Source organism: Equus caballus, chromosome 12, assembly GCF_041296265.1.
Source record: "Equus caballus isolate H_3958 breed thoroughbred chromosome 12, TB-T2T, whole genome shotgun sequence".
In the NCBI taxonomy this organism is placed as follows: domain Eukaryota; kingdom Metazoa; phylum Chordata; class Mammalia; order Perissodactyla; family Equidae; genus Equus; species Equus caballus.
In genome coordinates, this window is record NC_091695.1 from 49286803 (window position 1) to 49308025 (window position 21223).

The 21223-nt window shown below is 61.5% G+C and overlaps 1 protein-coding gene and 1 long non-coding RNA gene across 2 annotated transcripts in view; one reads left to right on the top strand and one right to left on the bottom strand.

Annotated features, from left to right (window-relative positions):
* MUC6 (mucin 6, oligomeric mucus/gel-forming) overlaps positions 1 to 12116 on the bottom strand; it is a 33367-nt gene extending 21251 nt beyond the window's left edge. The window contains exons 1-26 of the mRNA XM_070229183.1: positions 11991 to 12116; positions 8120 to 8173; positions 7658 to 7898; positions 7460 to 7586; positions 6979 to 7069; positions 6792 to 6901; positions 6400 to 6607; positions 6114 to 6236; positions 5462 to 5582; positions 5147 to 5285; positions 4954 to 5058; positions 4726 to 4798; positions 4502 to 4639; positions 4081 to 4242; positions 3896 to 3990; positions 3555 to 3687; positions 3183 to 3432; positions 3039 to 3091; positions 2835 to 2944; positions 2281 to 2432; positions 1993 to 2134; positions 1799 to 1909; positions 1222 to 1410; positions 900 to 1139; positions 468 to 624; positions 131 to 271 (exon numbers count right to left, since the gene is read on the bottom strand). Coding sequence (XP_070085284.1) covers positions 131 to 271; positions 468 to 624; positions 900 to 1139; positions 1222 to 1410; positions 1799 to 1909; positions 1993 to 2134; positions 2281 to 2432; positions 2835 to 2944; positions 3039 to 3091; positions 3183 to 3432; positions 3555 to 3687; positions 3896 to 3990; positions 4081 to 4242; positions 4502 to 4639; positions 4726 to 4798; positions 4954 to 5058; positions 5147 to 5285; positions 5462 to 5582; positions 6114 to 6236; positions 6400 to 6607; positions 6792 to 6901; positions 6979 to 7069; positions 7460 to 7586; positions 7658 to 7898; positions 8120 to 8173; positions 11991 to 12048 — 3523 coding nt within the window. The 5' untranslated portion in view covers positions 12049 to 12116. The remainder of the gene's footprint in view (positions 1 to 130; positions 272 to 467; positions 625 to 899; positions 1140 to 1221; positions 1411 to 1798; positions 1910 to 1992; positions 2135 to 2280; positions 2433 to 2834; positions 2945 to 3038; positions 3092 to 3182; positions 3433 to 3554; positions 3688 to 3895; positions 3991 to 4080; positions 4243 to 4501; positions 4640 to 4725; positions 4799 to 4953; positions 5059 to 5146; positions 5286 to 5461; positions 5583 to 6113; positions 6237 to 6399; positions 6608 to 6791; positions 6902 to 6978; positions 7070 to 7459; positions 7587 to 7657; positions 7899 to 8119; positions 8174 to 11990) is intronic.
* A 2966-nt stretch (positions 12117 to 15082) lies between these two features.
* On the top strand, positions 15083 to 19022 carry LOC106781479 (uncharacterized). Its single transcript, XR_001378078.3, has 3 exons — positions 15083 to 15796; positions 15963 to 16045; positions 16663 to 19022. It is a non-coding gene; the product is annotated as an uncharacterized lncRNA (long non-coding RNA).
* The last annotated feature ends 2201 nt before the right edge of the window (positions 19023 to 21223 follow it).

Genomic DNA, 21223 nt, shown 5'->3' on the forward strand with positions numbered 1-21223 from the left:
CTGTCGGCGGTCCTATGGCTCCAGGCCTGGCCCTCCTCCACCTCCCTGTCCTTGCTCCCCAGGCTCCTGTCCTCCTGGCCTGGGGAGCCCCATCAGTCCTCTGCTCAGATCCCTCCCTCTGCGCTGGTACCTTCAATGTTGTCTGGGATGCTCTGTGGCCACCCTGGGCAGAGGCACGGCTGGTAGTGCCACGTGCAGTTGGCCTCCTGGGTGTACTGGTACTCGCCGCTGCCCACCTGCGTGTGGGTATTGTAGAAGTCGCAGTAGACGGCTGGAAGGAAGAGTGCCTGTCAGGTGGCAGCCCTGGCCCTGAGCCAGGCCCCAGCAAAGCCCTCAGTGTGTGCCGGCCAGGGAGCCTGGATGCGGGCCTCAAAGGCTCAGGGTCCCTCTGTGGTGTCTCCCTGTAGGGGCGCAACCTGCCGCATGCCGAGGAGAAGCACTGCAGCCCGTGGGAACAGGACACTCACGGCAAAAGTCGGGGGCTCTCCAGTCCACACACACGCCCTTGTCCAGGCAGGCCTTGGCGTAGGCGGCCACAGCATCGCACAGGCACTCGCAGTCCCCTCCGGTGTCACACGCGCATGTGTCACTTACGCAGGCCTCATAGTAAGGCAGGTGGTACACCTGCAGGGCCCAGGCTTCAGTGTTGGCTGCCCGCCCTGCGCGGTCTGACCCGCAGGCAGGGGCTGCTCCGGGAGCTGGAGACCCGGACCCCACCCGCTTAACCCCAGGGCAGCTGCTGGGTCTCGGTCCTTGAGTGCCCCTCTCCTGACTGCTTGGTCAAGAGCAGGGGTTCCACGTGGGCCCCCCAGTGTGGATTGTGGCCTTCCCCCCACACTGTACCCCTGGGGCATCCCCGCTGGACATTCAGGAGGGCGTGCATTGTGGGGCCGGCTCACCTGGTTGTGGCAGGCTGCGAAGGTCTGGCTGTTGATGATGCTGCACTTGCGCTCAGCCCAGGAGCGGCGGAAGGTGTTGAGACTGCAGGGGTCCACCACGAAGGTGGCGTCCCCACACAGCGGGTTCTCCTTCCACGAGTTCACAAACTCCAGCTCACTGGATGCCACGTACTTACTGCGTGTCTCAAAGTCGTCCTTCATGTTCCCGTTGTAGTTGCCACACAAGCCGCAGAGAGCGTCCTGTGGGGGCTGGTGTCAGGCGGGGTGGACAGGCGCTGCCCCTGCTCCCTGGACTCCTGTGGGGCAGGGGTGGTGCAGGTACCTGGGAGGAGCGTGCGATCTTGATGAAGACAGTCATGTGCTTGTTCCAGATGAGGGTCAGATTATACTTGCTGCTGATGGTGACGTCCAGCATCAGGTTCAGGGAGCTGGCCTTCACCCGGAAGTGCACATGGGGGTCCTCCTCCCCACTGACCGTGTAGTTCTTGTCCTCCAGTACAATGGACAGGCCCTGTGGGGTGGGGCCATGATGGGGCTGCCTGCCACTGGGTTCTGCCTCCCCTGCCGAACTCTCTGAGGCAGGGTGGACCACATCTGTTAAGGACACATACAGGCCAATGCCTGCCGAGGGCCAGCTCTGGGCTACGGCCTGCCCTCTAGAGCCTGTCATTGGTGGAAGGTTCCAGAACATCATGGAAACTGTGCTGAGGGCTGTGGCTCAGGCTTCATGGAGAACCCCTACCCTCTGCATGGCTGTCCAGCTCTGGGAGACACTGCAGCCCGTCATGCAGACGAAGAGGCTGAGGGCAGAGGGGCAGCAAGTGCCTGGTAGTACCGAGAGACTAGGACCTGGGGCTCCAGTGGCTGAGGTGTGGGGAGGCCCTGCCCGGCCTACTCACCCCCAGGAAGATCTTGATGGCCCGGGAGCAGGTGACGCCCAACTTCCCACACACCACATTCTCCGTCAGGATCTTGAAGGTGGGCTGCGAGTCATTGGCGCCACAGCCATCCTGTGGGGAGGGGGGCGCTGAGGAGGAGCCCACCAGGCAAACTCCCGCAGCCCTGCTCCCTGCAGCCCGGGGCCCAGCCTCACCGTGGCCAGGATGTACTCGCAGTCGCCGTCGAACACGAAGCGCTGCCCGTCAAAGGTGACCATGTGGCCCTCCCCGTAGAGGGTGCAGGTGGACGAACACTGGGCACTCTGCTGGCATGTCCACTTCCCCCTCGAGCAGGTACTGGGGGAGGAGCAGGGGTGTCAGGGAGACCCAGGCTAAACACACACCCTGCAGCACCCTGGCCTTGGTGGGGTTGTTGGGGGACCCCCAGCCCACCTCAAAGGACCCCAAGGACAGCCAGGTCCCTGGGGTGAGGCCGAGCTTACCAGGTCTTACAGTCCGTGTTGAGCTCGGCACCCAGGGGGTAGGAGACCCCCGCAAACTCACACGGGCACTCCTCCGGGGGCACACACTGCCCATTGGCGTCCTCATAGAGGCCCTCGGCACAGACACAGCCGGGTTCGCACTTGGTGGGCACCTGCGGGGGAGGGTCAGTGGGCCCTGGGAGGGTGGCCCTGCCTGCTGCTGCCTCAGCCCTGGGCCCTCTTGGCAGCCCCAGCTTTCCTCCCAGAACTGCCCCCCACTCTGGGCCTTCCTTTTAGCAAAGCTGCCTTTCCCTCAGGGAAGGTTCTAGCGCCTGTGTGTGTCACGGCAGGGCTGTTGTACCCTCCCCATCCCCAAGCTGAGGGGCTGCTGCCACAGTCCTCAGGGAACCCCACAGACAAGCACACCCGGCCTCCCATGGCATGCATCGCAGGATGATGGGCACAGCACAGGGCGTGGCCGCGTCCTCCTTGGGGATTTGTGGACATCCTCTCCTGGCCCTATGAGAGGCTCTGGGGGGCGTCCACTCTGGCTCCTTGCTCCGCCCCAGTCTTACGCAGGGGATGCCAGTGGCCAGCATCTGACACGTGGGGGCACAGGCTGCCCCAAACTTGTTCTCCGAGGACTGGCTGCAGGCCTGGAATGTCTTGGGGGCCGAGCAGGATTCTGTGGAGAAAGGGGGGCCCGGGGTGAGGCCAGGTCAGAGGAGGCCACGGCCCCTCACAGTCCAGGTCCCCAGGCCTGGGCCGTGGCTACATACCCAAAAGCGTCAGCGAACGCCCTGGGCACTTCAGCCGTCCGTTGATGCAGTAGCTGCAAGAGAGAGGCTGCATGAGTGCACCAGCCCTGGGCCAGGGTCTGCAAGCCAGGGCAGGACTGGCCCACCTGGGAGCCCCTCGCTTACCAGATGATGCCGTTGACCATGGTAGACTGGTCGGCCAGGACGAACTTGTAGTTGTCCAGGAGGCAGGGGCACTGGGCCTTGCGCACACACTCGGCCTTGTGGTTCAGGTAGGTGCCCTCGGGGCAGTTGCAGCCGTCCACGGGCATGGCGCTGGGGTGACACTCGGCCGTGTGATCGGATAATGACAGGCACGTGCGGTTGCAGGCCCGGCTGTCGTAGCTGAACGTCTGGTTGCCCGTGCAGGGAATGGCTGCGAGGGACCCCAGAGTCAGGCCCTTGGGGGATGGCCGGGCAGAGCTCTGGGCCCTGGGCCCCGGGCCCCGATTGTGACCCCTGCCCCCCACCCCCCCGCCCATGCCCACTGGCACGCACTGCAGTTGTCCACGCTGCTTCTCCAGCCCCAGAGCAAGACGCCCCGCGAGGCGCACGTGTGGGCGTAGTCACCCAGGGCGGCACAGATGTGCGGGAAGGTCTCCTCGTAGTTGCAGGCCTCGTACACGCACCTCTGCAGGCAAACAGCGGCCGTGGGCACCCGCCCTCCCGTGGCCCCCACAGCCTCTCGCCACCCCCACAGCAGCCTGCCCCACCCTGCCCCCCCACCCCTGCTACCCCAACAGCCTCCTGCCACCCCTGCAGCCTCCCACTCCTCCCCAGCCTCCTGCAACCCCTGTGGCCTTCTGCAGCCTCCCTGTGAGCCTGCAGGTCCCGCCCACCTTGTAGAAGGGCTTGGGGTCCACCGTGGTGTGGCACTTCTCGAACACTGTGTCCGTCTTCACCAGCACCGAGCAGTGGGTCTCCGCACACACCTCTGGGGGGACAGCTCTGGTGTGGGTCTCCCGCTCGCCTGGCATGGGTCTCCTGCCCACCCCCACAGCCCTCCACCAGGCCAAGCACTTACTGTTGAGCTGGCTCATGGAGCAGGGGTCGGTCTCGCGCTCCAGCGCGGCCGGGCAGTTCCCAGCCCGCCAGGAGTCCACAAAGAGTGAGGCGGTGCCCTCGGCGATGCCCATGCTGGTTGTGAAGTCGTCTGTCGTGTCCCCGTTGAAGTTGCCACAGAGCCCTGAGCCGGCCAGGCCATGAGTGTGAGCTGGCCCTCGTCCCCATCCTGCCCCGCTCTCCCCAAACTCCTCTCCTCCCCTGCGCATGCCCAGGCAAGAGGCCATCGCTGGCTACACCCCTGGGAGGGCTGGCCTGGGGCAGGGAGTGCTGGATGTGCCGGATCAGTGCCAGGCTCTGTTGGGCCCCTTCTTCTCTGGCGTGGCCAAGCCGGGTGGGGACGCGCAGCGGGCCGACCCTGGGCAGGTCGGGGCAGGGCTCACCTCGGGTCTGGCCTCTGAATTGGGGCCCGACAGTGATGTACACCTGGAACACAGGCTGTAGCTGAATCAGCAGCTCCAGCCCGAAGGTGGTGGCCATCTGCAGGTGGGTGGACGTCTGCCTGAAGACTGTGATATTGCCTAGGGGGACAGGGGGCTCAGTGCAGCCTGCCTTGGGACCCTAGCCCAGCGAGGCCCCGGGTGTCGGGCAGGGGCTGAGGACATACGAGTCTTGTACGGCAGCCACTTGGTGTCTCCATTGTTGGTGATCACCTCGTCCTGAGAAATCACGATTTTGTCCTAGAGGGAGAGTGGCCTGAGTGACAGGGGGCTGGAGTTGGGGAGGCCTCCCCTCCTGCGGGCCAGGGGGGGGTGAAGCAGGAGCTGAGACATGGCGGGGATGCATCTGCTCAGGGACCCGGGGTGGGCACGATGGCCGAAGGCAGGCGGCCTACCTGGCTGGACATGTAGATGACAGCGACCAGGGAGGTCTCAGAGTGTGAGTACCCAGACTTGTCATATGTGGCCATGAGGGAGCCTCCATCAGGGAGCTCAGGGCTCTGGGGGAAAGGACAGCTCAGCAAAGAGGTCCTGGGGGGTCTCATGGTGACCCCTCATGGTGGCCCCCCCGTGGTGGGCGTGTCCCACCTGCACGAGGATGTAGGTGCAGGTGCCGTGGAAGCGGTAGTGCCTGGCGTCGAATGTGGTGACGAAGGAGCCACCTTCCAGGGAGCAGCTTCGCGGGCAGGACCGCTCTGAGCACTCCCAGTGGCCCATGGTGCACTGACTGCGGGTGGGGAGGGCATGACCCAGAGTGGCAGGCGGGGCTGCAGGAGCCAGACGGCTCCCCCAGGTACTCCAGGCTGGCAGAGCTGCCTCCAGGGCTGGGGCTGCCCCGTGACCCCCATGTTCCCTCACGCCCCCATCCTGCCCACATGTCCTCGCAAGCTGCCCGACACTCACCAAGTCTGGCAGGCGGCTATGGTGACCTCCCCGGGGGCGTAGGCCACCCCACTGAGCTTGCAGGGGCACTGGGTGACCGGCACACAGGTGTAGTTTTTGGAGGTGTCATCAAGAACCATACCTACAGGAGAGGGGCTTCCTGGGGCTGTGGTAGGAGACATCTCCCACCCTCCTGCTGTTCAGCCCCTCCCTGGCCCAGCCTGCGAGGGCCCCTGGGGCAGGCCAGGCCCTGTCCTCCTCCCCACCGCTCCCTGGCTCCAGGCTGTGACCCACACCTCCAGCCCTACCTGCCTCCTGTCCCCTCCTGTCAATGCGCCCAGACCAGGGAGTGATGCTGCTCCGGGTGAGTGGAAGGCCGTGTCCCTGGTCCAGCTCAAATCTCACCTCTTCCCAGCAGCCTCTTGGACCCTCCAGCGGACACTACCTCACTCCCCCGTGGATTTGCACACGCGGCCGAGGGGCTCGGGGCCAATTTGAGGCCGTGAGCATTTGTGTGTGCTTTGCAGGGCAGAGCTCTTCCTGGGGCAAGTCCCCAGGAGAGCATCCTAGGCGAGCTGGGTCCCGGCTCCAATGTGTTGGAGAGTGGGGCGGGGGCTGATGCCCTGTCTCTGGGCTCATCTTGAGGGGTCCCGGGGAAAGCGGGTGCCCTCACCTTCTGGGCAGAAGCAGCCAAAGGTGCAGAAGCTGGAGCAGCTGTGCTGCGGGTTGGAGCAGGTCTTGACACAGGCCTCGCCGCACTCCTGGTACACCTGGTTGGCTGGGCACTGGCCCACAGCTGCAGGCCACAGCAGCCCAGGTGAGAGAGGCAGGGGTGCCCGAAGACCCCTGCCACCCGCCCCTCCCCCGCCCATGTCTCCTTCCCTCTTGTGGACAAGAGGGGATTCGAGGCGTCGGTATCTGGGGCCCTGTCCCTCCCTGCCACCCTCCCTGGGACTCACAGCAGAGGCCAGGCCCCCGCCAGCTGTTGACAGGCTGGCCAGCCATGCTGCACTGGCGTGAGTACTCAGACAGTGTGGCACAGCTGCAGTTCTGCTGGCCTGGCTGGGCGCATGTGGCCATGTCCGCCTGGCAGCTCAACACGAATGGCTCCTTGGGCACGTTGCACTCGGAGGACACCAGGGTCAGCAACTGGCTGCAAGTCTGGGCCTGGGCAGAGGGCCACTCAGGGTCATGGGGGTCAAGGCCACATCCCACACCACGCACGTGTCTTGGAAGGTAGGGCGTTGATGGCCTTGGATACCCTGTCAGACCTTGTGGCCTGGCCCCACCATGGCTGAAGGGCTCCCATGGCCCCCGAGTGGCCCCCGAGTGCCCTGACCACCTCACGTACATGCTTTGCCTGCAGGACCTGGGGATGGGGGATGGCCTCGTAGGCACAGATCTCGTTGGGGTCATCCAGCTTCTGGAGGGCGGCGTACTTGTGGGGTTCCAGGAGTTTGCCTGGGAGTGTGGGAAGGGACAGGATCAGCACCAGGGGCCTGGCCCACAGAGGGTCTGGGCCCCGCCTCCCCACCTACCGTTCTCGCTCACAAACTCGTTGGTCTTCTCGCCGTCGAAGTTGCCACACAGCCCGCACATCCTGCCCATGTACTTCTTCTCCACCAGGACCTGCAGGCGGGTGGGCACTGTGGTGAGGCAGGCCGGGAGGGGTGCAGGGCTCCCAGGTCCCAGGACCCTCGGCCAGCTGTGGAGGCCACGTGCACCTGCTCGGGGAGCCCAGGGCGCCCCTCACGGTGCCGGCCATGAGGACATCCTGCCCCAGCAACAGCCCACTCTGCTCCTCCTGGGGGCCTCCTTTTCTCGCTGGATCGTCCTCAATTTCAAGTGGGGAAATTGAGCCACTAACTGATCCCAGGCTGCCCAGTCTCTGACTGGGGGTCAGCACGGTGTTGCAGGAGCTTAAGGGCTGGTGGGGAACCACACCGCAAAGAGGGCAGCCCCTCTAGCCCTGCCTGCCGCCCCTCATATGTCTCCAAGCTCAGCCCCCGGCGTCCTCACCATGAGGTAGGCGCCTGGGCCCCACATGACCACCAGTTCCAGCTCCAGCTGCTTGGCTACCAGCCGCACGCTCTGGCCGAAGGGTGTGATCTGGAGCCCGTTGCTGGTGTAGGGCAGGCTGACAACCCTGTGGGGTGAGAGTGGTCAGTAGCCGACCCCTTGACCCCCCCAGCCGCCCGGCCCAGTCACACGGCCTACCCTACGTCCTTGATGGAGATGACCGCCTTCTGCACAGTGACCACAGAGGCCCCCATCTCCACAATGATCCGGGAAATGTTCCCACTGGGTCCTCGCCGTAGCTGGATGCTGAAGGTGGCCGAGGCATCCTTGCAGATGGCAGCGAAGATGTAGTTGCAGGTTCCCGCAAAGTCATACATGTGTCCATCAAAGGTGGAGAAGTGGCCGGCCCCCCATGTAGAGCACCAGCCCCTGTCTGGAGCTGTGGAGAGAACGGGCAGGGTCTCGGAGCCCTGTGTCCCCTCGGCCAGTGAGGCGGCTTTGGGTAGCCTCACCCCATGAGCTGGGCCCCTGGGGAATCCATGCTGGGAGACAAGTGTCCCCCCAAGTTCCAGGCCCTACTAGGGTGAGTGGGAAAGACTCCCTCCCCAACCATGCCCACCCAGCTCTGGGCTGGGGTCTGTGTCCCGCCCCGAGTCTTACAGGAGTGCAGGCTGCTGTCGAGGTTGGGATCCGTGGTGTTTTCAGCCCCGGGGTCTGTAGGACGTGAAGCCATAGCTCAGCCCTCACCCAGTAGGGCTCCCACTCCTCTTGGCATCATGGACTTGTCTCCCCCAGGTGAGGGCCTGGCTGAGCCTCCTCTGTAGCTGGATCCCCGCACATGGAAACCCCAGATCACAGCCACTTTGTGACCTGGCTGCTCTGGGTAGCTCCACAGGGTGAGAGGCTGCCATGGCCCTCACCTGTCTGTGGGGAGTCCTTCAGCCTCTGGAGGCCTAGGTGCTCAAAGGAGGTGGTGTTCAGACCTATGTGGACAGAGCCCTGCTCGGTGCTGGGACGACCCACCTCTGCTTAAGGGCCATCCAGGGCCTGGCCCACCCTCACAGGCCCCATTCAGGAAGGCAAAGTGCATGCATGCACACCCACTCGTGTGCACACTTGCACACACACATGCACATGCAGAAGTGTAGTGAGCAAGGCCTGATGGTGAGGCAGCGCCAGCCATGGGGTGCCAGGAGGACAAGGAGGTCCCCTAGGAGACTAGAGGCACAGGAGCCTGTGGCCACGTGCTGGGCCTTGGGGGGATGGTGGGGCAAGGAGAGTCCCTGTCACCAGCTCTCTCCTTGTCCTCTGGCCCCATGGCACCTGCTAGTCTGTCCACCAGGCTCCCATCACTCCCTCGCTCGCTCACTCCCCAGATGCACCAGGGCCCCCGGGTCTCACAAACGGGCAGCTGTGCGATAAACTGGGTGCAGGGTCTGGGCTCATGTGGGCCTGGGGTGGCCAGGCAGCCGGGCTCCTCGTGGACCTTGTGGAGTGGTTGTTGTGGGCGAGAGAGGAAAGCCTGAGCCCAGAGGGGCTTGTTGGTCTCGCCAGCAGGAGGTGGGGGCAGAGCTGAGGAGTGGGGCATGAGGCACTCTGCAGACAGTGCAGGGCCCGGACCGGGGCATCTGTGGGTGGGGTGGCTTGAGGGTGTGTAGCTGTCCCGGCTGTCCCTTCTGTCTGGCTTGACCCCCGTGTTCCCCACTCAGCCCGCCCGGGCTCCCTCTGGGGTTTGCTCCCTCTGGGGTTCACTCCCTCTCGGGTCCGTGCCCAGTTCTGCAGATGGCTCAGAGAGGGTTCTCCCTCTACTGGGGTCCTTCAGGTGGCCGTCTCCCTGCTTTCTTCTCCCTGTCAGCCTCCCAGAGAGTCCCTGGGCTGTGGTGACCTTGGTCACAGTGACTGCAGGGGCAGGCAGCACCGACTGAGGGCAGGCCTCAGCTGTGGGCCCGCCTCCTTCTTACCCCCAAGCTCTCGCCTCCCTGCAGCCCTCCCTCCCCTGCCCCCTGCCCCTGTCCCTGCTCCAGTCCTTCCTGAGGCTCCTGTGTGCCCGAGATGAGGTCCCAGTGCTGGCGGACAGATGATGGCCTCTCAGCCCCCCAGGCTCCCACCCTCCAGACCCTCCAGGAGCCTCGATTCTGCCTTGGTTCCCGGGCCCGTTCATCAGCCGGATGCCGCTCATGGTCCCATTCCTGCACACTCCCTGGGCCCTCTTCGCATCAGGCTCTGTGGCATTCCTGGGGTTGACTCTGTTCTCCCCATTGTGGCACTGGTCGCCATCAGCCTTGTGTCTCTGGGCTACACCAGGGAGCAGGGACACCTGCCCAACAGCTGCTGGGTCCCCAGGCAGGGAGGGCCTCACAAGAGGCCATGTGGCTTCACGTTTCTGATGGAGCTGTGACACTGGCCTTCCTCCCACCATGGTCATGGTGACGATCCTGCATGTTCACATCTTGGCCCCCTCTTGGCTCATGACCATCTCCCTCGAGTCCTGTCCACTACGCTCCCAGCGGGTCACGTCCTAGTCTACTCCCCACTGGCAGTTGCCCCTCCACCAGCTCCTCCTCATCATGTGCATGACACCAGCCTCCCTGAGCCCTGTCACATCTCCTGTTCTCTGCTCGGTCCCCACCCAGGTCCGCAGCCTTCATCGCTGAACAATGACCCTCCTGGCAGTGGGGGCTCCTCTGAAGATGCTCAGGAAGCCGGCCACGTCACTGCCGCCTCCCCAGGGCCATCTGTGCTTCCCACTGCTCTCCGAGCAGGCTCTGACCCCTGGCTGGGACCCATGGGGCCTGCAGGGTGGGCTGGTCCACCATGCACAGCCTTTCTCAGCCCCAGATGGTCACACGGGGCCAGAGTGCACGCTGTTCCCTCTGCACGCTTGGTGGCCCCACCCACCCCTGCCCCTTCTAGCTCAACACTGGCCCGGTCAGGGGTCTCCTTCCTGAACCTCCACAGCCCCAGACCCCTGAGACCCTGGTGTCTGACCTCGTGCTTTGTGGGCCTCTGGTCCAGGAGGGCAGGGCCGCCACCCCACACCAGCATACCAGACCACCCACACCAGCAGGGTTGGTGCTCAAAGAGCAGTTGCTGAGATGCGGACAGATGCCGTCCCTCCACCCTCTGCAGCGTTCACAGCCTGGAACCGCTGGGCTCCTCAAAGCTGCAGCCCCTCGCCACCCCTGCAGGCCAGCACCCATGCCCGCCAGCTCCCAGGCGCCTCCCTCGCCCTGGCTCTGGGTCCAGGTCTGGGAGTCCCCAGGGCCTGGGACCCACCCAGGAAGGTGACCTCAGCTGGGCAGGGGTCCTGGGTACTCAGAGCCACCCCTGGGGGCAAAGGCAGTATTTTGCGGGTGGGGGAGGGGCTTCATGGGAGGAACGGGGCAGGTTCAGGGGGCACCCACTGGGCTCAGAGTCTCTAGCCCATCTCCCATCCCCAGCCGGGGGGCCACAGCTGGGCACCGGGCTTGTCACCACACCTGGGCTCCCTGGCCGAGGCTGGGGATGCTCCCGGGGTGCCGAGGAGTGGGCAGTGGGCCAAGGACTAAGGAAGAAAGATGGAGCAAGTCCCGCCAGCTCAGAGACCTGGGCTCTCAGGCAGGCAGAGAAGATGCAGAAGGCCTGGGGCCTGTGGTCAGCAAGACGGGCTTCCCCTGTCTGTCTCAGGACCCTCCGGGCTGGCCCCTCCCGAGGGCTGGGGGCAGGAGAGAAAGCCACCCTCAGCCTGTGGCAATGGCAGTGCCCGGGGGTGGGTGGCAGAAGGGACCTGGGTGGTGGGGGAGGAGAAGGGACCCCTGCCCTGTGGGCCTGATGGGCGAGACTAGGGGGCTCTGGGGTGGGGTGGCCCCTTCTGTCCTCCCACTTCTTTAATCCTCATGGCACCTACATGAGGGGGAGATATTGTCCCCCACTTTTATAGACGGGAAAACTGAGGCCCAGAACCCACTTTGTTCTCAGTCAGGACCCAGTGGAGCACGAGTCTCCACCTGAGTCTTTTGGCTCCAATGCCCACGAGGCCCCCTGTGCACCTCTGGCTGCTCCTGAGGACCCCCGGAGACTTCTCAGGACCCTGAGCCCAGTGAGTGAGAGCACCCAGCTCTGACACCGAGCCCCCAGCGCTGTCCTACCCAGCACGCTCACGTTCCACCGCACCCACAGTCGTTGAAGAGACTGCGTGTCCCCAAGGGACCCCCGTCCCACCGCAGCCAGCATCCCTCCTCCCTGGCCTCTGTGCCCAGTGTGGGTGAGGGGCAGCCTGCACTTGGCCCCTGCTCCCTCTGACCTTCACTGGCTGGGCCAGGCTCTGAGACCACTGATGGAGATCCGGGCTTTGGCAGGTGTGGGACAGCCACAGAGCGAGCAGGGCCCTCCCAGGATTTGCTCCCTGCCTCCCATCCATCAACGTCCATGTGGCCAGCCCACCTCCGGCCGAGTCAGTGAGGTGAGGAGACCTGGGAGACTTTCTCACATGCACGGGCCCTCTGGGGGCATCTGACTGCCCCACACGCATGGCCCACAGGCCCCCACTCACCAGCGCTGAGCAGTGGTGCCCCAAAGGACAGCAGCAGCAGCAGCCGAGGCACGAGCATGGCGCGTGGAAGAGGGAGGTCGCCGCTGGACCCCGCCCTTCCCACTGCTGGACCCTTGGCAGGTTTGGTGCACCTGTGCAACCCGAGTGGCCAGCCCTGGACGCCTTATATAGGCGCTGCAGCCCTGCCCCTGCCACGCCTGCCTGCGCCCCGCGCTTCAGCTCCGTAATCACCACCATTGGCCGGGAGCAGCCGTGGCCAAACAGGATCTCAGGCGCTGCTTTATCAGGACTTGGATTTATTTGGAAAATTTTTCAGCAGGCAGTGGCCTCATTATCACTCGCCGCCAAGCAGGGGGCTGGCACATGCCCTCCAGGGTCCTGCAAACACCTGCTGTGTTTGTTCCAGGCTGAGATTGCCAGGGGCCAGCCTGGGGGACACTTCCGGGGGCACAGTTCCAGGCGGTCAGCATGAGCACTGTCAGCCACACCCCAGGGACCAAGAGGGGGCTTGTCCAGGGCATGTCGGGGACATGCCTGGGTACCTCTCTGCCCATGCAGGGGAGCCGAAAGTGCCAGGATAGCTCCTGGGGTGAGCTCCACCCTCAACTGGACCCCAGGACCCCCCAAAGGTGCCAGCATGCTGGTCCCCCATCCTGGGAGGGAAGACCACCCCATGGAAGGACCCTTCCAGAGGTGAAGCCAGTCCAGACCAACCTTCGGTGTGGGGTCCCAAGTGCGAGGCCGTCGCCGATGAGCAGCTGGCCTTAGGGCTCAGACAGGACACCTTCCTGGAACCCTGAGGAGCTCTTGGGGCTGACATCATCTTTGGGGGCGCAGGGGCCCTGGATGGACAGCTCATTCCTGGAGACCCCTCCTCAGTGGTTCTCCTGGGACTTCGGGTCCTGGGACGGGGAAGGGGGCAGAGTGGTCATGCTGCCCCTGGGGACCCCAGTTACTGTTTTCTGATCCTCCACGGCTCTGAGCTGCTCATCTCAGGCACAGGAGCAGGGGTGGGGCCGCCTTGGGGGCTGCCCATCTTAGGAGGCAGTCAGGGTGAGGGTCATGATCAGGGTCAGGGTGAGGTGAGGGTCGGGGAGCATGGGTATTTTGGATTCTCTGTGGGACCTTCTGGCAGTTGAGGAGCATGCGTGGATCTGACAGCTCTCCAGGGCAGCCCAGTCCCAAGTGGGAGCCCGTGTGGGAGCCCGTCTGGCATCCTGAGGCCCTGGCATGGGGGCTTCCCCTTTCCTGAGGGCAGTTCTGGCCCCATGGAGACTTGGGGTGCAGGAGGACCTGTGGCTGTGCCCTGAGGGCTGTCCCCCGCCGCTGCCCTGGAGACCCAGCCACACAAATACAGTAGATGCTGTGCATTTACGTTAAGTAAACTTTAGTTTTAATAGAAAATTGTTTTAACAGAAAACCTGCTCTCAGTAGGCTGCTGGCCTCTGGGTGTCCGAGCCCAGGCTGGGTGGGTGGAAGGGTCCCCATGTGCTCTGGGCACCTCTGGGCACTGCTGTCCTGGGTCATTTGTCTTTAATGCTCTCAGTGGCCCCCTTTGGAGGAGGACCCGAGGCCCAGGAGTGGCCCCGGCCCAGGTGGGCCGAGAGGCTGGAGCACACGTAAAGCTGGGTAAGGGGCTGGGTAAGATACCCTCCTGGGTGCCCCGTCACTGGAACCCCACCCCCAGGCTGGGCACACAGGCAGTGGGGTCTGTCTATCTGTCCAGGTTTCCCAGTGGGGCTGCCGTGGGGGGTCTCCCTGTGCTCTGTGAGCTCACACTCTCACGGGGGTCTCGTGAAGCTCCAAATATGGGGACAGGGCCCAGGGTCCCACAGGGTCAAGAGGGTGGGCCTTCCCTCGAGACTCAGTCCCGGCCTGGGGGCAGAGGGATGATGTGCCTGACGAGGCTGTGGGGGTGACATGTCAGCCTTGGGAAAAGCAGGGTAAGGAGAGGGGCCTGGAACCCTGATGGGAAACATACTCGTGCTGCCTGCCCTGCTCTGAGGGCCCCTGGGTTACCTCCCACCAGAGAAAGCTGTCCCAGGGCCTGGGCACAGCTCAAGGTGGGCGTGGCGGGCGGCTGGCAGTGGAACTGAGCCCCAGGCCTTGTTCTCTGACGGCCCCTCCATCCCCTTCTGCACTCACTGCCCCACATGTCGGGAGCTGTTGTGTCTCCCAGCAGTGCCTCCCCCGACGGGGGCCCATCCACCATGTGTCCCATGTGTTCCCCGTGTGTCCCAGCACCTGGAGGGTGTGGCCCCCATGCCTCAGACACATCAGAGGATGGGTGAAGGATGGAGCCAGAGGGAGTGAACTGTGGTCATGGGGACACTCCTTGGTCATGGATTTGCAGGGCCCCAAGAGGGGTCCAGGGCTTGTGGTAGGTAGGGGTCCCCAGTGTCACTTCCCAGTGGCTTGAAGGACTCATGTGTGGCTGGCCAGGGGTTGGGTGTCACTTGTAGTACAGTGGGGGGGCCTGGATGGAAGAAGCCCATGTGTGTATGTGTGTGTCTGAGTGTGTGTGTATGTGTGTGGGGGTGAATGTACATGCCTGTGTGTGTGCGTGTGTGTGTGCATGTGGCACTTGGTTTGGGTTTCCTGGAAAAATTGCGCTGTGCATTCCCGGATCCGTCACCAGGGGCTGTGCCCACCGCATGTGCGCACTTAGCGGGCGGCTCTGGCCTGCAGCGTTGTGGCGCCCAGGTCTGGCTCCAGCCCAGCAAGGTGGGGCTGCAGGCCCCATTTCCCTTTCTATGGAGTGGTTTGGAGGGAAATCTCTGAGAATCGTGCTTTTGTGGCTGACCTGGGAGTGCTCTAATGCGCTGAGCAAACAGCTGGAGATAAGAGTGTGTGCTGCCATTGTTCCCAGCGGTCATGGCGATAAGAGCATGTCCCCACTGGCCAGCCTTGGGAAGCGGAACTATAGGCCCGGACAAGTGGGCAATTGTCTGCCCTTATACCGCAGCTCAGACCCCAGCCCTCAGCCCCATCTGCGTCGCAAGCCCTGAGCAGCACCGGCCACCCCGGGGCCCAGGCTGGCTGTGAGGCAGGGAGCCCGAGGGGGCCCCAAGGCCTAATCATGATCTGCTCTGAGCAGGCCCCTAGCCCCGGATCCCAGGGTCCAGGCAAAGGGGCCCTGCACACCGTTTCCAGCTTCCTGGCTCAGTTAGGAGGGCGGGCCCTGTCCCTTAGGCTGTGGCTCCTTGGGCAGCCCTGACCTGACCTTCTCTTAGGGCCGAGGGCCTGGATGATGACATTGGCATTCACCAATGGCAGGCGCTTCCAGAAGGCTCCAGGATGGGCTCAGGGCCTGGCTCCCTTCACAGGCAGGAAGCCCCCAAGACCTGGGTTTGCGGGACTCTGGTTTATGGAGGCACCAGAGTCCATGCTGGTCGGCCCACCCCTCTGGGCCCCACCTGTCAGGTGTGACGTTCCTGGGGGAGGGCAGGTGGGGCTTCACCCCCAGAGGCTTGGCTCCACTAATCACGTCAGATCAAAGGACTGAGAACCGTGCATTCAGGGCACGTTGGGGAGAGATTTCGACATGGGAGCAGGAATTCGCCTTTGTGGCAGTGGTGCCCTGGCCTGGCCAGCTGCCATTGCCTGTCCCATGAGTGGTCAGGGAGGCTGTAATGACCGGCCAGCACTGGGGCGTTTCACTGCAGAGCCAGCAATGACTTCCTGGACCCTGGGCATCAAGGGTGGGGCGGAGGGGTCGGCCCAGGCTGACCCTTTGCCAGATCGGGAGCTGTGGGGCCGACAGGAGACTCTAAGCCTGGAGCGGCTGGAGCAAAGATGACTGAGGGGTGAGAAGGGGACCCAGAAGGGAAGGGGCCTCAGGCCTGGGGATGAGAGTCACCTTCCCACCTAGCCCACCCTCAGCCCAAGATCCTGTGTGTGGCTAGGTGACCAGGCCCTGGGCTGTCCTAGCAGGAGCCCCTCCTCACTCTTCTCACTCTGTTCTCCCCCCAGTGTTGTCCTTGACCACCCGGTGACCTGCAGCCTCTTCTCCCTTGAGTCACACCTCACTCAAGACCCCTACCCTGGAGCCACAGGTGAGGGGCCCCGGGGCAGGTTGGAGAGCCCTTTGTCGGGGAAGCTGCTGCCCAAGCGTACAGCTGCCACAGGCTTGGTGGAACTGTGTTCTGGAACAGGCCAGAGTGCTCACTCCCTGCTTTCTCCCGGGTCAGGGCCCACGGTCATTTTATCCATTTTAGGTGCCTGGTCTTGTGCTGGGGCCTGATGGGAGGACCACAGGCAGCTAAGGGGCAGCCTGAGCCAATGTGGGCTGGGAAAGCAGGCCTGGGGCTGGATGCCCACCTGCCACCCAGGCAGACCCCGCAGGGGTGGGGCCGGGCCAACTTGTCCCCCTAGTCTGGAGAAGCTCGGCTGGGTGGGGGAACTGCTCCCAGGAGGGAATGCTCGGTCTGTAGCTCTGGGAAGTGCCCAGGGGTGCTCCCACCTGGCCCGTGCTCAGCACAGCCCACCCAGTGTGGCTACCCACACCTGACCCCTTGATCCCCTCGCCTCACCTCTGAGCCCCACTGTGAGTGGAGTCAGCACCTCCAGACCAGCAACCCCAAATGCTGCCTCCTCCTCATACCCCTGTCAGGGGGGACCCCGGGCTGCCCCCCATGATGTTCACTGACTCTCTGTCCACATTTCTCACAAGCCTGGCTCAATCCCCCTCAGCATCGAGTCAAGGGTCCTGAAGGCTCCATCTCCAAGATCCTGGGGGAAAGGTATCACATTTTCAGCGTCTGGGCCTGAATCCACTGTCCCGTCAGCGGAGGGCCAGCTGGGAGAGGCTGCAGTGACCACCGAGAGCGTGTCCCCAGCCCCTGATGAGACCCTCTGCCAGCCCCCTGCCTGGTGCTGATGCCAAGCTGATTGCTAGTGGACGTTGAGTGAAAAGCAAACAGATAAGGCTGGTCCGGCAGGATGCGGGGTTTGGGCCCCGGGTGGCAGCATGGGGAACACCACACGCCCGGGCCAGGGGGTTATCTGGGCTGCCTTTGCCTTTCAAGCTTGTAGGTGGCGGGTTAGGGTGCATTTGCTCTCTGCTGGTGGCTGGTGAGGGGGGCTTTGGGGAGTGTCAGGGACACAGGCTGCCCTCTATGTGACCCTGGGAGCTGGTGGCCCAGTGGTGGTGGCCACTGGGGTATGGCTGGGCCATGCACATGACTCCTCCCCCTGGAGTCTGCCAGTGGTGATGGAGCATGTCAGCTTTCAAATAAAATGGCCAGTTATTTTACCAGCAAAATGAATTTATTCAGGAATAGCAAAAGAATTGCGATTTGGGACATGCAAACTACTTGGAACCACAGGCAAGTCCGGAGAACAAAGGAGAGGAGCTGCTTTTATAGAGAAAAAGGGGAAGTAGGGAGGGGGCTGTTCTAAAGGAAAGCCACTGGGGGAGAGTAAGCGTTCAGGTGGTGACAGCTCCTCATTGGCTGAGCTGCAGCCCTTTCCCATTGGCTGGGCTTGTTACTGGGCAAGAAAAAACCTTCCTCCTGCTGGGGCAGCAAAGTAGTAGCCAACTTCCTGTCTGAGATGCTGGGTCCCTCTCTTCCTGTTGGGGTAACTGAGGACACGTGGTGGGGCGGAGAGCTCCCCCTGCAGGCCTTCCTGATCCCATGTAGTCCAGTTTCCACTGTGAATCTTCACAAGCTCCCGGGAGGGGACCATGTTGGGGACATTCTCACTGCGAGGTGTCTAGTTCAGGCTGCTGCACCAAAGCACTCAGATGCGAGAGCTTATCAACAACATGCGTGTGCTTCTCACACCCTGGAGGCTGGGGTCTGAGATCAGGCTGCTGGCAGGTCTTCTCTCTGTGTCCTCCTATGGGGAGAGAGGGGCAGGAAGGGAGCTCTGGGGTCTCTCCTTATAGGGGCACTAATCCTATCATTGGGGCCCTACCCTCATGACCTTATCACCTCCCCAAAGCCTCACCTCCTAATTCCATCATCCTGGGGCGAGGGCTTCAACATATGAATTTTGGGGAGACTCAAGCATGCAGTCTATAACAGGGGGTTCCTCACTGTGGAAGAAAATCAGGTTGGGGGGCCCAGCAGGAAGCACAAGTCAAGTGAGCTCTGAGAGCAGATGCAGCTCAGAGCTTGGAGGGCCCTGAGCAGCCGTGAAGGCTTCGTGGAGGAGGTGGGCCAGAAGAAAAGCAGCCAGACCCTCAAGGCTAGGAGCCAGGCCGGGGTGAGGAGAGGCCCCATCAAGCCTGAAGTACCCACATGGCTGTGGAGACACCGGTGAGAGGGTAGGAGCCAGACCAGAGGATGTCCTAGGCCTAGAGTGAGCTGGGACGAATGGGTGAACTGAGGACCAAGAGTCGGGTTGGGGTCAGGGTCCTGCACAAAGAGGCAGGGGCAGCGACTCAGGCACTGGCTAGCAGCAGGTGAGGGTGGGCAGGGCCGGGTCTGAAGAGTTCCAGGGGACGCTGGCACGGACCGGGTGTGGCTGGAGCAGGGCCAGGCTCCCCAGACTCACAATGGCCAGTTCTGCGTGGCTGGTCAAGGAGAATGCAGAGCACGCTGTATGGGATCAGGAGGACTTCCAGGGCCACTGACGCCAGGTGCTGGCCCAGGGGAGCCTCGGGCCCCAACCTGCTGTCCAGCGGACAAGAGCGTCATGCTGGCCGCCTGTGGGAGGTGCTGTTCAGTTACCGGCAGCACCTGGGTCAGCTAGTGCCACCACGCACAGAGGCAGCTGCCAGGGGCCCCAGGACACGTGGACTGGAAAGCCAAGGCCCTACAGAAGTCCGGGTGGCAGGGCAGGTGGCCCCACAGCCTGACCCTGGTGACTCTGGGGGTCAGAGGCCCCGGCCCCACCCAGTATCAGACATTGAGGTCCCTCTGACCCCAATCTTCCCCCTAACTGGAGCACAAGCAGAGGTGACAGAGGACGGCACTGCCCATTCACCCTCGGAACCTGGCGGTGGCCTCTGCGGACCTGCTCCTGGTCACAGTAGATTCGTTTGCATTTTCTGGAATTTTATATAAATAGAAACAGTATCTGCTGCTTTTCTGTCTGGCTTCTTTCACTCAACTTTTGAATGAAAGAAATTATTTTGAGTTTCATCCATGCTGTGGTTGGAGTCAATGGTTCGTTCCCATTTTATCGCTGAGCAGTACGCCCTGGTGTGGGTGTGCCACAGTCTCTTCACCCCTTCGCCTCCTGGTGGCCACTGGGATGTTTCCAGTTTGGGGCTAAATTAAGCTGGGACATGTGCGCACCCGTCTCCAGTGAGTGCATGCTTTCGTTTATGCTGGGTAAATACTCGGGAGACGCCCGGCTGGATCATATGGTTGGTGTCTGTCTGACTTTATTTTTAAAGATTGGCCCTGAGCTAACATCTTCTTCTTTTTTTTTCTTCTTCTTCTCCCCAAATATACATAGTTGTATATTCTAGTTTTATACCGTTCTGGTTGTGCTGTATGGGACGCCACCTCAGCACGGCCTGATGAGCGGTGCCATGTCCGCGCCCAGGATCGGAACTGGTGAAACCCCGGGCCGCTGAAGCGGAGCGGGTGAACTTAATCACTCGGCCACGGGGCCAGCCGCTTTCTGACTTTTTAAAAACCCACCAAACCGTTCCCCAGAGTGGCTGTGCCCTTTTGCCTTCCCACCAGCCGAGGATGAGCGTTCTGGTTCCTCCTCGCCCTACTCAGCACTTGGCATGGTCGGTTTTTAAACGTTTAGGGCACTGTGCAGGTGTGTAGTTATGTCTTACACACAGGTGCTTATTTGCCGTCCATATACCTTCTTTGGTCAAGTGTCTGCTCAAGTCTTTTGCACATTTATTTGCTTACTTATTATTCAGTTTCGAGAGTTCTTTATTCTAGGTGCAAATACTTTACCAGACACAGGCTTTGCTAAGATTTTTCTCCCCGTCTGTGGCTTGCCTTTTCATTCTCTTAATAGCATCTTTCAAAGAGCAGATGTTCTTAATCTTGACAAAGTCCAATTTACCAATTTTCCTTTTATGGATTGTGCTTTCTCAGTGTTGTACCTAAGAAATCAGATTTTGTCATTATGAAATGATCTTTTTTTTTTTCATTGAGGTCATAATAGTTTATAACATTGTGAAATTTTAGTTGTACATTTTTATTTGTCAGTCACCATACACATACGCCCCTTCACCCCTGTGCCCACCCCCAGACCCTTTCCCCTCTGGTAACCACTACACTGTTCTCTTTGTCCATGTGTTTGTTAATCTTCCACATATGGGAGAAATCATGTGGTATTAGTCTTTGTCTGTCTGGCTTATTTCACTTAACATAATAACCTCAAGGTCCATCCATGTGGTTGTGAATGGGACAATTTTGTGTTTTTTATGGCGGAGCAGTATTCCATTATGTATATATACCACATCTTCTTTATCCGATCAGCAGTCGATGGGCACTTGAATAGTTTCCATGTCTTGGCTATTGTGAATAGTGCTGCAATGAACATAGGGGTGCAAATGTTACTTTGGATTGTTGATTTCAAGTTGTTTGGGTAGATACCCAATAGTGGGATGGCTGGGTCATATGGTAGTTCTATTTTTAGTTTTTTTTTTTTTTTAAAGATTGGCACCTGAGCTAACAACTGTTGCCAATCTTCTTTTTTTTTTTTTCTTTTCTGCTTTTTCCTCCCCAAATCGCCCCAGCACATAGTTGTGTATTTTTTTAGTTGTGGGTCCTCCTAGTTGTGGTATGTGGGATGCCACCTCAACATGGCTTGATGAGTGGTGCCATGTCTGCACCCAGGATCCAAACCGGTGAAACCCTGGGCTGTCAAAGCGGAGTGTGCTAACTTAACCACTTGGCCACGGGGCGGCCCCTATTTTTTTTTTGAGGAAGTTTAGCCTGAGCTAACAACTGCCAATCCTCCTCTTTTTGCTGAGGAAGACTGGCCCTGAGCTAACATCCGTGCCCATCTTCCTCTACTTTATATGTGGGACGCTTACCACAGCATGGCTTTTGCCAATCGGTGCCATGTTCACACGCGGGATCTGAACTGGCTAACTCTGGGATGCTGAGAAGCAGAACGTGCGAACTTAAGCGCTGCACCACCCGGCTGGCCTCGCAGCCCCTATTTTTAGTTTTTTGAGGAATCTCTATACTGTTTTCCACAGTGGCTGCACCAGTTTGCATTCCCACCAGCAGTGGATGAGGGTTCCCTTCTCTCCACACCGTCTCCAACATTTGTTAATTTTAGTCTTAGTGATTATAGCAATT